Source organism: Anser brachyrhynchus (genome assembly GCF_964034855.1).
Source record: "Anser brachyrhynchus genome assembly, chromosome: 1".
Taxonomy (NCBI): Eukaryota; Metazoa; Chordata; class Aves; order Anseriformes; family Anatidae; genus Anser; species Anser brachyrhynchus.
In genome coordinates, this window is record NC_137694.1 from 138,057,781 (window position 1) to 138,073,287 (window position 15,507).

Genomic DNA, 15,507 nt, shown 5'->3' on the forward strand with positions numbered 1-15,507 from the left:
CAGAAGATACAAAATAAAACTAAATAGAGATTTTTCTGTCATTAATATACATAACTGTTTTGGACTTGAAGTGCAGCTGAAAGCAAGGTTTTCACAGCTTCCAAAGAAACGGTATATTTTCAATTTGTTTTATAGTTTCTACAACTTCTTTTCAGTGTCAGGGTACTGATCCTTGTGTGCTTGGTGCCTTCGCACATGCTGGCTGTGTGCCAGTTTGTCATTATGACCTTTCATTCTGGAACACAAGTCCTACGAGGAGCGGCTGAGGGAACTGGGGTTATTTAGTCTGGAGAACAGAAGGCTCAAGAAGACCTTATTGCTCTCTACAACTACCTGAAAGGAAGGTGTGGGGAGCTGGGGGTCAAGCCTCTTCTCACAGGTAACTAAGGATAAGACTAGAGAGAACGGCCTCAAGTTGCACCAGGGGAGGTTTAGGTTAGAAATTAAGAGACATTTCTTCTCAGAAAGAGCAGTCAGGCATTGGAATGGGTTGCCCAGGGAAGCGGTGGAGTCACCGTCCCTGGAGGTGTTCAGTGGGTGACATTGGTGGTAGGGTGATGGTTGGACCAGATGATCTTGAACGTCTTTTCCAACCTTAGTGATTCTATGATCTCCAACTGCATAGAGCGAAGTCGGAATAAAAAACATCCCTCCATGGACTTGTTCTTCCTTTTGTATATGCAGTGGCATCAGTTCAGGGTTGTGGTGTTTGGACAAGCAAGTCCTGATGGATGATTGCCTCAGAGCTCCAATCTACAGCGCAGGTTTGATGTGAAGGAGCCCACCTAACACCATCAAAACTGTATCCCATGGCAGCACTGCTGCCTGATGCTTGCTTTCTTAAAGTCCTAAAGGTTTTGCACATATGTTTGCTTAGAATCTCAAGGCAATTTCTGTGCAGAAAAAGCATAGAAAGGTACTAATAGGTTAATACTGACCCAGGCAGGGTTGTCTGACTGATCTAATAAGAAGTTGGTACTTTGTGTAGGCTGATCTGTGCAGAGGCCAGGCTGCTTCTTTCTTCCACAGCAACCTGTAAGGGTGGGAGTCTCTTGTTCCCTTCTCAGCAGGATGAAGGGAACATGAGATTCCCAGCAGCCTTTTTGCCACTAATCTTAGTACTAGACAGCAGGAAGACAAAAGCGTCTGGGACTGTAACGTTAGCGCAGGAGTTAGTCTGCCACCTGAAGTCACCGATTTCGCTTCCTGCTACAGGATTTGGTGGGACCCCTGAATATTAGCTTTCTGTTCTGTCTGTGCAGTCCCAGTGTAAGTGCAAATTGGGTGTTTTTCCTTTACGTGCCTTACTGAGGTTGGTAGGATTCTCTCTGCTACAGTAGTAATAGAAACATATTTTCCAAAGTTAACATACAGAATACAGTTGATACTCAAACAAGTTCTCATCTCTGGAGTCAGTGAGACCTCAAAACTGCACGGCACTGAAGTATGATGGTCATATACTTAACCTAAAAAAAAAGGGGGGGGGGGGGGGAGGGAGCAGCTGCAGACATTTCAGTGTAGAATCTTCTGTCCTGACATGGTATGATGAGATCTTAGTTCTCCCAACTTAATGCAAACACTTTGGCTATTGAGATTCTTAACTGATAGAGGTAAATTATGCATTTCTAAAAGGCAACTGAGATCTTACGTTGGCTGATTGAGAGAGCAGCTGTCTGCTGCAAGTGGTTTTGTAACGGCCTGCGTATCACTACAGTATTTCTGCTTTAATAAAGGTGTGTGTGTATATATGCTCTCCGTAATGATGTATATATGCTTCACTGCTTCACTTTTTTAGTGTTTGGGTGGGGCCTCTGTCAAAATCTGGTTGTTCTTAAGATTTTGGGGTTTCATGGACTGGGGCTGGGGGGAGCAGAGACTGTATTATCCATCTTTTCTTTAAGAGGGCAGGATATCATACAAGGGTTTTGCTTTTAGCATTTTACAAGCTTTTCACGGCTATTGTCAGCAGCAATGTTTTAACGCACTTTTACTTAACAACTCAAGATGTGGCTGGGTATTTACTATCAAGACTTTTAATGCAAAAACAGTCATAAGTATTTCTTTGTGTTTTTTCTTCTGTTTGTTTGGGGTTTTTTAGTTGTTTTAGTATTTTTTAATCCCTTCAAACTAAGGAAAGATTTAAGAAATGGGTGTCTTGGTTTCAGCTGGGATAGAGTTAATTTTCTTCCTAGTAGCTGGTACAGGACTGCATTTTGGATTTAGGGTGACAATAATGCTGATAACACACTGATGTAGTTGCAGAGCAGTGCTTACACAGAGGCAAGGACTTTTCAGCTTCACATGCTGCCCTGCCAGTGAGGAGGCTGGGGTGCACCAGGAGCTTGGAGGGGACACAACTGGGACAGCTGACCCAGACTGGCCAGAGGGGTATCCCATACCGTGTGGGGTCATGCTGGACAATAGAACTGGGGGGAGTTGGCTGTGGGTGGCAACTTCTCAGGGACTGCCTGGGCATCAGTTAGTGGGTGGCAAGCAATTGCAGTGTGCCTCACTTGTTTTGTGTATTCCTTTATCATAATTATTTTCCTTTCCAGTTCTGTCTTAGGTTCTTCTCAAGCTATGAGTTTTTGTTTTGTTTATTTCCTCAATTCTCTCCCCCATTCCACCGGGCGGGGGCAGGAGGAGTGAGCATATGACTGTGTGGCATTTAGCTGCCTGCCAGGTTAAACCTCAACAACAGGAAAATTATTTGAAGGTGAACAAAACCTGACTTCAAGACTAAGTTACTGACTGTAAATAAATAACTTAAAACATTTGGTAGTTATTTCCTTAAGCTACTCTCTGAACCCCAAAAGCAATTGAAAAGAATAGGGAGATGTGTGTGTAAGGAAATAGTCTATTTAAAAACAAACAAACAAAATAAAACCGCACTTTCCTGTTCTGCAGTGTATTATTTCTCTAACTTAATCCCTAGAGACCCATGGAATTCAAGTTCTGCACATTCTAGATTTAGGGCAAGGTCCCATTTAGGTTTAAGATAGCAAATATGGGAAGGGGAAAGAACAGGGAAAACTCAGGGTGAGAAGAAATCTTTCCAAAACAGATTATAACATCAGTCCTTTATTGAGTTAATCTAAGCAAACTAAACAAACTGTCAATAGAAAGAGTTGAAAAATCTGTATATCTTGAGTGATCGTGTGCTGTTACAATCTGCCATAGATTAAAATATACTTGTTAACATGCTAAATGTGTTGGATCCTGATTGTACTGTTATCAGAAACATAGCTAACTGAATTTTCTTATTTAATGAGGACTTTGTTCTGATTTCACTTCAGTAGTTATATATGTGATCTGCTGGTCTATTGTTTATGGGTAGATAATGATTTGTGTCTACAGTTTCATAGTCTCAGACCTGTATGGTTTTCCCTTGGGGTTTTGCAGCATCTCTTCTTCAGTGCTAAAAGTATCTATTAACTTTGAGACCCATGTCAATGCCATTGTTATGCATCAGTTAGCAAAAGGAATGGTTTGCAGCTGTTGTCCCATATATAGAGAATTCTTAGCTTCTTTCCAGTTTGTGGAAAAAAGGCAGCTGTTTGTATTTGCCTTGTGGTGTGAAGACAGTCTGAAACTCAAGGGGTTTTTAGTTGATTTATAGGGTAGCTTTCAGCACAATATTTGCACTGTTTTGTCAGAAATCTGTGCAATGTGTTGCAGATTGATCATTTGCACGTATTATCAAAGTCAAGTTGGTTGGTTTTTGAGTTTGAAAACCACCTAATCTTACTAAGCTAATCTTATTTTGCATACAGGTCAAATACACTTTAAGCAGTATTGACATTAAATTTTTGCATATTTAAGTGTGATTTGCTTTCTTTAAAGAATTCATTACATAGTAATTTAGGATTTTCAATGAGCAATTTTAACATATATAAATATATAAAAGCATACGTAAGTTCCTTATTCTTCTTGATTATACATCTCAATAGTATATAAAATATGCGGAGATGGGAGGAAAAAAAATCTGCATTGCACATCAGTCTGCTTACTGAAACTGTCACCTTCATGCTACGTAGTTCTGAGATCTCATTCTAATTGACTTATGCAATTAGATTTGCTAATATGCGTACCAGATACAAAACTGGAAATTGAGTCTACTATTTTTCACTGCTTTGGAGAATGTGAAGGACATAGATGTTGCACGACTAACAAAGAAATTTCACATGATAGTCTCTGGTGTGCAAAAATTTTACCCATTTTAAAAATCTATCACGTTTTCCATGTTCTTTTCTGTCAAAGCAAGAATTTATAAACACACATTTTTCCTGAGACTCTTATATTATCCAGTTTCCTTCCAGCTGAGACTATTCAGTTTTTCTTAATGAAACTCAGCTTTCTGAACAAGAGAAAAATTTGTTCAGTCTTTTCTTAACCAGATAGTTTGGTAGTTATGATTTTCTGTGCTTTGAAGTATGACCTTCTGTCTGTGAGTATATAAAAGGAAATGCTAATCCACTTGACCATCAGCTAAACAAAGAAGCACTTGGTACTTCTGAAAACATTTACATGGTAGGAATAAAGTATAGTACTTGTTGAGGAATAAGCTACTTTGAGCAACATAAAATCAAGGAAAGAATATGAAATGAAGAAATGTGTTCACCCTTGTTTGTGCTACCAGTGATTCTAAAGCACTGTACTTGTGCATTTGCACACAGTTTAGTTGTCTTAGAAAGTATTTATAAAATGTTTTCACATCTCCCTAACATTTTAAGTGTTGGACCATAGTAGTGTTTGGACCTAGTTAATATAGATGATATTCAAAATCCCATTTTCTACTTTGTAAAAGTTTTGAGACAGAAGCATACAAGGGATACTTTGGTCATGTTATGGAAGTCAAGGTGGGATTGAGATTAGTGAATGAATGGTTAGTTATTCCATTCCCCTAAAATATTTTCTATGGTAACTTCTAAAATGGTGATTCTGAAAACCTCTTGGCACTTGGTCTAAGCTGAGCATGTACTGATGTACACTCCAAGACTCTTGCAGGAATCAGAAATTTATCTCAATTCTTACTGTAGGTGTGAGACAAGAAGCAGTGTATTTGTTACCTTGTAACTTTACAGAGAACTCTTTAGAAAATAAGTGTAGAATTCTAATTGCATCTTGATGTGATGATCATTCTGGAGAGCTTATGAAATAAGTATTTTATCTGGCCCAACACAAAAAAGGTAGCTACACTTTGATAGACTTTCAGGTTCTGAACAGTTTGTCTCCTTTAAACCTTCTCTAACAAAACCTGTACTTGAATTAAAGAAGCACAATAAATAACTGCATTGGACAGTCCATTCATATGTGGGGTCTTTGACACTTTGGATGGAGGCTAGTTAATATGGGTATGTCTGTGGTTACAGTACAAGATAAAAAATGGTGGTGCTGTTTTGGAAAGTATAGCCTTGGATTTTATAGGTAAATGCAGACACATTTTTTAATTAAACACTGAAAGTTTCTTTTTTTTTGGAGTGTATTAATGTAACAAATAGCTCTCTTGTAATTCTTCATTCTTAATTCTATTTTGAATGTGTACAAAAATGTTTTCTATTTTGCAATAACAGCCTCAGTATGGTTTGATAATTTGTCAAGTTAGTATATGATTGAAGCCTTACAAAAAAAAACTGTGATCAATTATTTCTGAGGAGAATTACTATAACATCATAATGTTTGTAGGATTCTTGCAAATTCTTTTTCTAACCTCTAAAAATTTGTTGTATTAAAATAGGTTTCCTCCATTTTTTGATGACAATCCATTTGGTATATATCAGAAGATTCTTGCTGGCAAAATAGATTTCCCGAGGCATTTGGATTTATATGTAAAGTAAGTCTGCGACTCCCAACACTGTCTTTTATGTTTTGAATACTTCCTGAGCATTATTTCTGAAGGATCTTCATAGATCAGATACCAGATTCTGATTTTCTGGAACACCATGTTAGAAAATGTTTTACTTCAACTGCAAAAGCAAATGTGATCTAAAATTATGTCTGATAGATTTCAGGCTGGAGATAAAATTCAGGCTGGTTGTATCTGTCTCATACTTTTCTGTTTGAATATTAAATACTTTTCCACCTTGCACAAAGCTCTTTGATGCTAGGTTTATGTGTGGGAGGAAAAAATGAGGAGGTAATTTAGCATGAATAAAAATTAAATGGGCATGAAAAAAAATTAAAACTAAACTATTCCTTTGTATGTATAAGTACCAGTTAAATCACTTCTGACACAACTGTTTGAAGTCTTTGATACTTCTAAATTTCAATGTAAAACTGCACTTTCAATAGCAGGGCCCCAGTTTGATATGAAGTTTTAAAAATGAATAAAAAATAGACAAGCATCATATTTTTCAATCATTACAAGTACGTTGCAGATAAAATGCTTTTTTCCCCTGTTTAAAAATTCCCTAATTGAAGGTTCCATAATAGAAGTAATCGCTAGTAAATATTAGAGGCTCTGAAGTGCAGTGAAGCACTTCATGAAGTTTCTACTCAGAAGCAGAGATGACTTGAATGAGTGAAGGCTGGAAGTTATTCTTACATACCCAGCTTAATCTTTTTGAAGTGGCCTGTAGAGATGGCACTTGCTTAATGTTACCACTAGGTTGATAGATAAAATGTTGTATGGCAAATCTAATAAAATCTGTCCTATATATTCTGAACTTTCAGGAATTCTCTTGCAAACCTAATAGTCTGGGGAAGATTATTTAAGCCTCCACTGAATCATCAGGTTCACTGAATCAAGCCTATCTACATCAGATTATGATTAGCATCTGTCATCCGTGTCTGTTCTTAAAAGAGTTTTTCCTTACTATCTCTATCCTTTTTCCAATGAGGATAGTCTTGTCTGGTCTTCATAACCCAGTCTGACTTAGGAAAAAGACTGCATCTCCAGTCATATTGTGTGCATTAAAGTACAAGAGCGTGACCAGAAGGTGAACAGCTCAAATTAGGGTCTTACCACTATCAGCTTGTGAAAGCATTTAAAAGTAGAGATGTGTTAGTTTCTGCTTGGACTCAGCATTCACAGACCAACACTTAGCTCTACTATCCAGAGGACACCTTGATGCTGTAAAGATTCCTAGTTATGATAGTAGGCATATATATGCAGGCTTTGCTCTTCAGACTAGACACGACCATCAATGAATTGTAGGATACATTAATCAACGTAATTGTTGATATACCTCTTTGCTAGTTTTTCTTATCCAGATGTTCTTTCAACTTGTGCTTGGCAGTTCATTCCCATTACACTCTTGCCTTTAAGGGGTCTCGTGGGATTCTGGCTTGGACTTTCTTCTTTTAACACTTCAGTTTTGGGTGATCTCATCCATTGGCTTCACCTGCTTTCCTGCTGTGAGTTGTGAGCACAATTTGTCTCTCTTGTTCCAGCAACCGTTCTTCAACCGTTTTTGTGATTTAAAAGTTCTTTTAAATCACAATATGCAGAACTGAATAGTCTAACATCTTTGCATTGTTAGCTTAAAGCACTTGCTAAGATTATTTTCTCCTAATAAGGCAGTCTACTTTTTCCTTACAACCCTTTTGCTTTCATTCTCTTCTTCCTAACAGTTGGTATCTCAGCAAGTATGAGGACTGTCTTGTGTCCCATCTGTCACATCCATGCTGTGTTCAAAGTATTAATGCTATACAGTGTTTATAACAATTGAACTTAAACTCTCTGCTTTTAGGCAGCAAAACTGTCTGTCTTGTTGTTGAACCCTGGGAAACTTCCCTACCTCGATGTACTACAGAAATTTACTTGTTAACATTTTTCTATCCCCCCTTTTCTTCCCCATTGCCCCTCCACATGCATATTTTACATTTCAAATTTGTACCACTTCTGCTTTCCCTCTTGCTGTGTGATCACTGTCTCTTGCAGTGTTGTAAGATCTGCTGTTTCTTCTGGCCTGAGCTAGTCTCTTTTCAAATTGCTTTCTACTGTGTCTCTTTTGCTAACTTTCCTGCTATTTGATCAGATGTTTTATATAAGTCCTTTGCCCCATATACAAGTCCTTAACACACTGGACCACTAGTGCAGATCTCTGCTGAGAGCAGTTTCTGTTATGAAGATGATGATAAATTAATGAACTAGAAATTCTGAAATTAGCGTCGTCAGCAGAGTTTTGCATTACTTCACTTCCGATAAAGCTTAAGTATTAATTATGTTCCACCTATTTCTTTGTCTATTAGTGAGTTTGTGAATTATTTCTTTATATTTTTTCTTTTCTGCTTTTGTAAGCTTCTCTTTGCAAAGACAGATTTTAAAAATGCCAAATGAAACATCAGTGCTACAGCAGTTTAATGATTGCTAGCCTGGAATGGCCTTGATGTAGAATCATTCCCCACAAATATACAGCAACATATTTATTCAACTGATTTTAATGTGACAGTTCCAAAATTGTTCCAGAGAAACTACAAAGTAAAGAAGCACTCAACTATCTCTTTATTCAAGTTAATGGATATTTGTTCTATTGAATGCAGCAGATGTGTGTTTATCTTTAGTGAGAACACATATCACTGAGTTTAGCTTTGCTTTTCCAAGATGAATTTCTGATGAATGTTTTCTAGTTATACTGGAAAAGCTCCATGATTTAGCTTTGGCCATATAGGCTGTGAATCTAGTTTTGGGTTTCTGGATCCATTTTCAGTCCTACTTCAGTTGAAAAGACTGTTTATAGCCATTTTTATAGCCTTTCCAATAAGCAATAGTCTTCTTAATGAAGAACTAGAAGGAGGTATTTCCCAGAAGGTCAATATAAAAGAAGTTAGTCACATGATTTAACCTAATCCAAACATGGATTGTCTGAAATAATCATGAAGGTTTAAAAAAATGCTTTCTGCCTTGATTTCTTTATCCTCCTTGTATCTGTCAATTGAATTTTTCTCTAGTTGAGTTTTAGAACTATATCCCTGCCAAATACAACAGCTTTTGAAACAGTTCAACACATTTTCTGTGAGCTCATATGTTCGTCATGCATACAACTTGAGCGATTTCTAGGATACAAGACATAATACTGTTTTTGTTTGGGGATAGTAGGTATTATAACCAAGGGTGGAGAGGGAAAGGTGTGCCATTAATGCTTGCCTTTTTTTTTCTTGCAAATATGCTTGTTTAACCTTCTGCAGAGTTAAAAACCAGAATTAGACATACTTTCTAGATCTGCAGCATGTCATGCAGTATTTCATCTTTCAGGTCTATTTGAGGCTGTAGAAACAATGGTAGCAGCTAAACTTTTTTTTATCACATTGTTAGCTTAAGAAAGCAGAATGATACTGTGCTAAAATATATAGCAAAATAATAATTGATATAGAAGATAAATATTTGAGAAATACGAAAACGCATTTTCTCCCAACTCTAAGTAATCAAGCTCACTCAGAAAATTGTGATGCTCATTTTGATTTGTGTTGGAGTTATTTGGCGCTTAAAGTGCTTTGCTCTTAAAATGGAAGTCTTTGTGTTTCTAAACTTACTTTCATCTTTTTTAAAAGGTTGACTTAGGTTAATGTAGAATTGTTCAATAAACTAGATTCTCAGAGGAAGCTTCTTATTTTCAGTGAAATGAAAACTTACAGATCTTACTAGTTTTAGACAGATGACCAGCTCTTCCATGTTCTCTCTGAATATTTAACTGTTGCAGAATTTAGATTTGAATGTATAAAGTTGAGGGTGTGACTTTATCTATTTCATATATATTTATATATATTTTTATATATATATATATATATAAATATATGTATATATTAGAGTTGTGTTCTGCCAAATAGGTTTGAGATCCATTTTGAGATTTGGAATGCCCAGCAAAATACAAAAATACAAAGAAAGATATGGTACTACTTGGGGAGGAGGAAATAGAAAAATGTGTTATTTGTTTGAAAAAAAAACTTGAGATAATGTTGCAAGTTCCTTTTAGAACACTTTACTCCTTTTTATGATTGACTCTTAACTGTTCTGAAATACAAAATAAATGAATGCGTAAATTATACACAGTATTAACTAGCCAAAGTGAAGCATGCTTATGTTCTGTAACATCCATATGACATTCAAATACACATTACTTATATTTAACAGAGGACATGTTTTCTTTACTACAGAGACCTTATTAAGAAGCTGCTTGTGGTTGATAGGACAAGACGGTTAGGAAATATGAAGGTAAGCATAAAACGTTAGGTGTAATGCACAAGGTTGAAAGTATTCTATAGGAAAGATTTAGAATAGCTTTTGTTTTTATAAGCATGAAATTGAGATACATTTTCCCATACATGACTTCATTTGTGCAATCCTAAATGCAAACTTTAACTCCTCATTTCTGGAATTTGTACTCATAATGTTTGGATTAATTCTATTTTTCATGATAGTCTTCTCTGCCTTCCCTCCTCCCTCCCCCCCTCCCCCAACCAATTCTATTTGTTTTTGTACATTTGAAGACTTGCATTAGACTAGACACACAGTGCTATGTCCTGTTAGTCCTCCAGAGAGCCAGATAACTTCATTCTTTTTTTGGAGTTGTTTAATCCCAGAAGGAACGCTAAACAAATTAGAGGCTTGATTATTTTAAGAATATAGAAATTGTTTCTGTACCGTGATGTATAGTCGTTGTCTTGACAGTTTGTTTGTGGGGCTGCACTGGGGCAAATAACTTCCTGTTACAATTTGACTTCTGGAGGAAATAGCTTAAAAGACACAGCTATGCCCACAGGTCTCAGGTAGCATCCCAACGTACCTCAGAAATACATCTCTACCTGTGATATGCCAAGGCGACACAAAAAGCAATCTTGTGAATTCTGTGAGGTGACCTGTTGTAATACTGCTTCTAATGTCAAGAAGACAATGAGCTTACTTGATTTTGAGGCTATGTGGCAGCGGTGGTTGGTTGTGCTGTGAGAAATTAGCTGTATGTGAACTAGCTTGGGTACATTAACAGACTAGACAAAGCACCTTAAAAATTACTGTAGGTTAATACACCCTTCTAGCAGAATACATTAGTCCTGTGTTTGTTGGTTGCTGTGGTCACAATGTTGTGGATACCTAAATTAGCTGTTGTAATCTTCTAGTTGTTTAGAGACAGCTAAAATTTCCATTCCTCTGGCCAGGATTGGTCAGAAGTTTGATTTTTGTTGCAAAGCATGATTTAGGTTGCACATAGCTGAAGAAGGTAAAAGATGTAGTCACCCAGGTTCCTTGAACATGCAAGTGCAGACCCTAGAACCCACTTTCCAAAGTTCCTTTTCAGAACCTTTTTTACAGCACAAACTTACACTAATTAATAAGAAAAGCTGGAAAATAAGTATTTTCCTTCCATTTCCAAACTTTTTGCAGTATTTTTCTACTGGGAGGAGGGAGATTAACATCAGACCTTCACAAACTCAAAATTTAGGAAGTTACTGGCCGATGAAAATTCGTATCTTTTGATAGTTTCAAAGGAAAACAAACCTTGGTTTAATCAAACATGTTTGGGGGCAGGTGAGGGGGGGGTGACAGGGGATGAATGCGGCTGGTTGCCTTTGTGTTTTTTAGTCTGTGGTTATTTAAGGTATTTTTAGCTTGTTTACTATAAATGGCTAAAACGTCAAAATCAAAAATTGTTTTAATTTGAAGTGGGGTTTTGGGGCTGGGTGGCAGTGGGCCAGTATTAAGTCTGATCCTTTTCTGTAACCAAAGTTGGTTTAGAAAAAATTATATCTGGTTGGACATTTTCTGATGAAACATTCAATGAGAGAGAAATTACTCTCCGTATTGCCTTTTTGGATAGGTGCACGGATAGTCCCAACCCATGTAAAACTGAAAAACAAAATAAAAATAAACAACAACAAGAAAAAGTACAATATTTTTTGTTCCATGGGGTTGGATGTGGTGGTAGCTTGAATGCTGTGCATTAAAATTGTGACAAGGCCTGAGACAGAGAACCTGCAGTTTTTCCCTAGTGCTTAGATCCTTGAGAATGAGTATGTGCTTGAACAATGTTTTATCTTGAAAAACAGATGATGTTTTTGCTCTTTTTGTACAAAATCAAGTTAGCCAAGAGAAAGTAATCATTACAAGACAATAAGGCCTTTAACTGTTTATCTAAAATGAAAACAAATGGCTTTATATGTGTACTTTTACAGCAGTATTTAGAATCTCTTGTTTTCAGCACTAAACATCTGTAATATTTGATAGAAGTATTTCCTGGCCTTGACGTTTACTTTGCACACCATCAACCCACGGTTATTTTCTTGATTAATGTAAAAAATAATTCTTACTCTAGAAAATGTGTCTGACTAAAAGACATTCTCTAAAACACATGAGAAAACAAGTAAATAGAACTGCAGCGAATGGTTTTGTAGGTATTTAATGGCTAATCTTCATCCCCCTTGTGTCAGAAAAATGCTGAAAGAAAAAAAAAAGACTATTGCTGGAACTCAGGATCTGTTAGGGAAGTAACACTAAATTTATCCTGTAGACTCTTTTTATTGATTATCACCTGAGAAAAAAAAGAGATAAAGTTAAATGAGCCATTAGCCTGTTTTGATGCCGCAGTTCTTAGGATGAAATGCATGTCTTGGCATACATATAACTTATTAAATGGTTGGGTTGTTTGTTTTTTTTCTTAAAGAATGGAGCAGATGATGTGAAGAGACATCGATGGTTCAGGTCTATAGACTGGGATGCTGTACCTCAAAGGAGACTAAAGGTACATTCTGCAAAATACTGGACAGGACATGACAACAAGAAATTGTTCATTTAAACTATTCTGTTGAGGATTTGTTGCTCTGTGTGTGTTCACATGCATGCGTGAGCAGTATATGCCCACATCAATAATTATATGCGTTTTTGTCCTTTTACAGTACAGAATGATATTATTTGATTGTCTATTTGCAATTTGTCTATGATACTCTTACAGGTAGCAAGGTAGAAAAACCCTAGTTTGTTCTGCTCAAGTAAGTTGATTAGCATTACATACAATGAGCTTTAATCTTCAGTTGTAGGGTTTTGTATGTAATTGCTGTTGTAGGGAATGAGGGGTTGTTGTTGTTTCTTTTTCTTCAGTGTATATATGTGGAAATATTCTACTCTGAGTTTTATTTTTTTCTGCCAAGTTCAACTCAGGTAAATGCTTTAATAAAATGTAAAGCATATGGGAGTAGGAGGAAGAGAGAAGGTGAGAGAGAAGGATTTATGAATGTAATTCTAACATACTTTTTAACAGCACTGAATTCTAGTGTTATATGAGGGCAGATGTTTGCAAAAGCTATCAACACTGTAAAAATGCTTTTTAAAGATCTTTGGAAGTAAAACTGCCTTCCTTCTTTCCTTCCTCAAATTTCTGACTAGTACGGTTTCTTATAGCAGTGATTTTTAGTAATATAGGTTGCCATATACAGTCAGTGCAGTACTGATTACATGTTTGGTTTTACTTTTCTTTGCATGAGTTTCTTAGAATGAATTTCTGGGTAGCTATTTTAAATTGTGTTTGTGGACAATAGTTTAGAGGTGAAAATGTTCTTGATGTATTCTTGTAGACAACATCCTAAAGTAACACTGTAGCTGATTTTTTCTTTTCTTTTTTATGTTGGGATTGCTATATCCAGTTGATGTTTTACCTAGTGGCATTGTAATTAAGACACAATTTTCAAATTATTTACTGTAAATTCTGGTCATGAAAAACTGCAAAGAACACAAATCGTGAGATCATATGTTTATAAGTATTTCAACTCTGAAGTTTACGACAATCTACTCTATTACTAAATAGATAGCAAACAAATAGTATTAAAAACCAGAATGTTATTCTTGGATACAAACACCCGTTGTGCAAAATTTTTATTTTAAAAAAGTCACTGTAGCATTCAGATTATGAATTCAAAATGTTGTTTCTTATTCTTTGTGATGATTGAATTAAACTGTTAGAAGTTGAGATGCTGTTGAATTATACTTCAGATCAAAGACATAAATTGGCTCAGAAATTTACTTTGTTATTGTTAGAGGCAGAGTCAGTTTTCAAAATCTTAGTCTATTACATACTGATGAAAAGATGGAAAATATGAAATAATGGATACGGTGCTCCACTTTCTCTCTTAAAAAGTCTGAATTGTCCTATTGTACAGATGAAACATTGATTCACAGTCCTGATAAGATCTCAAACGTCAGTATTAGGCAAATAACGTTGAAGGCTAGGAGAGAGGAGAGAAAATAATTCTGTCAGTCTTAATTTCTCTCTCTCTTTTTCTGTACCACTTCACAAAACTTGTTTTCTTGTCAGTATGCTTACAGAGAGGCAGGAATATCAGGCATCCTCTGTGGTGAAGCAGATATCTCTGAGTTTTCTTGAAGATCCATTCTCTATAGGCCTTGAGGTTCTTTGGCTTTTTGGAAAGCAAGAATCAGACTGAAGTGGATTTAGGCCAGGCTACATCTTCCCGTTACTTTAGAAATAGCATTTCTGAAGTCTTCTGTCAGTTTGGGTAGTTGTCCCAGCGTAGGAACCTTTGAAAATACATTTTCAAGTTGTTTTTGCAGTTGCACGTATCAAAAATGTTTGGGTACGCTGGAGGATTGTGGTTATGAAGGATTAGGATCTGGAGCACTGTCCTGAGTACCCCTGGTTCATATCGTCTCTCTGGAACTGCTTAAACACGAGTAGAAGCTGAGCTTCTGGAACAGAGCAGATTCTGCCCATCTTCTTAAGTATCTGTGCAGTATGTTGTGGCTGCCATGTTGCCAAAACAGGGCTTTGCTTTTGGTTGAAGCTTGGTCATTACTGTCTGTAAGGACCCTTTCTTTCCATTTGGAAACCTGCTAATGGCATTGTTTCAAACTAAGAAGACAAAAAAATCAGATTAGATCTTAGAGACGGAAGACTGGAAGACAGGCTTTTGAGAAAATGGAGAATATTGTTTTGCTTTGTTTTGTAGTTTTTCCTGTCATGTAACTTTCCTTGGCCAGTTTGGTGGTTGTCCTTAAGGTGTTCTCAACCTAGAGTGGTTTGTTCGGCTTATGATGATATTTAAGCTTTCCATGTCACTGAGAAGGGGATAGAAAGCTGAAGGTCTCTTGAAAGAAGAAAAGTTTTTTATCCTACGGTAAATCCTCTAATTGATTAAGTGTCCTGGAGAGGTGGTTTATCTCCTTCCTGTGGCCAGAGAGTCAGAGTAGTCTTGATGCTAGATAGAAGACAAGGCACTAGAGGTACAGTGAACCTGGTGGGCAATACTACAGCTGAAGCTGAAGCAAGCAATGCTAGAAGTCCAAAGGATCCTCTGAGGAAAGAGATAGAAACAGTTATTTCCCTTGGCACTTCCAGTTTTCTTAAAAAGATCCATTTGAATTAAGATGCTTTTACAGACATCCTTGTGAAATAACTTTTTTTTACAGTGCAGCACTTTCTTTACATGCTTTGATTTACTGCTAGGCTAGGAAAAAGCACATTAGGTAGTGTGAGGCAAGCACAAGTGAGTCATTTCAGCCTCTTTCAAAGCAATCAGCCTGTTTGAAAGCAATGAAGAGAAGAGGAGGCTTTCTCTTTCAAT

General features: G+C 36.6%; 2 protein-coding genes across 4 annotated transcripts in view; both read left to right on the plus strand.

Moving 5' to 3' along the window:
- Window positions 1-15,507, plus strand: part of LOC308192945 (uncharacterized protein) — a 332,117-nt gene that overhangs the window by 252,946 nt on the left and 63,664 nt on the right. The gene's annotated exons all lie outside the window — the stretch shown is intronic.
- The window catches only part of PRKX (protein kinase cAMP-dependent X-linked catalytic subunit), a 59,473-nt gene that overhangs the window by 38,987 nt on the left and 4,979 nt on the right, over window positions 1-15,507 (plus strand). For all 3 annotated transcript variants that reach the window (XM_080587093.1, XM_080587092.1, XM_080587094.1), the window contains exons 5-7: window positions 5,738-5,833; window positions 10,096-10,153; window positions 12,597-12,674. In XM_080587093.1, the coding sequence (XP_080443219.1) occupies window positions 5,738-5,833; window positions 10,096-10,153; window positions 12,597-12,674 (232 nt within the window). The remainder of the gene's footprint in view (window positions 1-5,737; window positions 5,834-10,095; window positions 10,154-12,596; window positions 12,675-15,507) is intronic.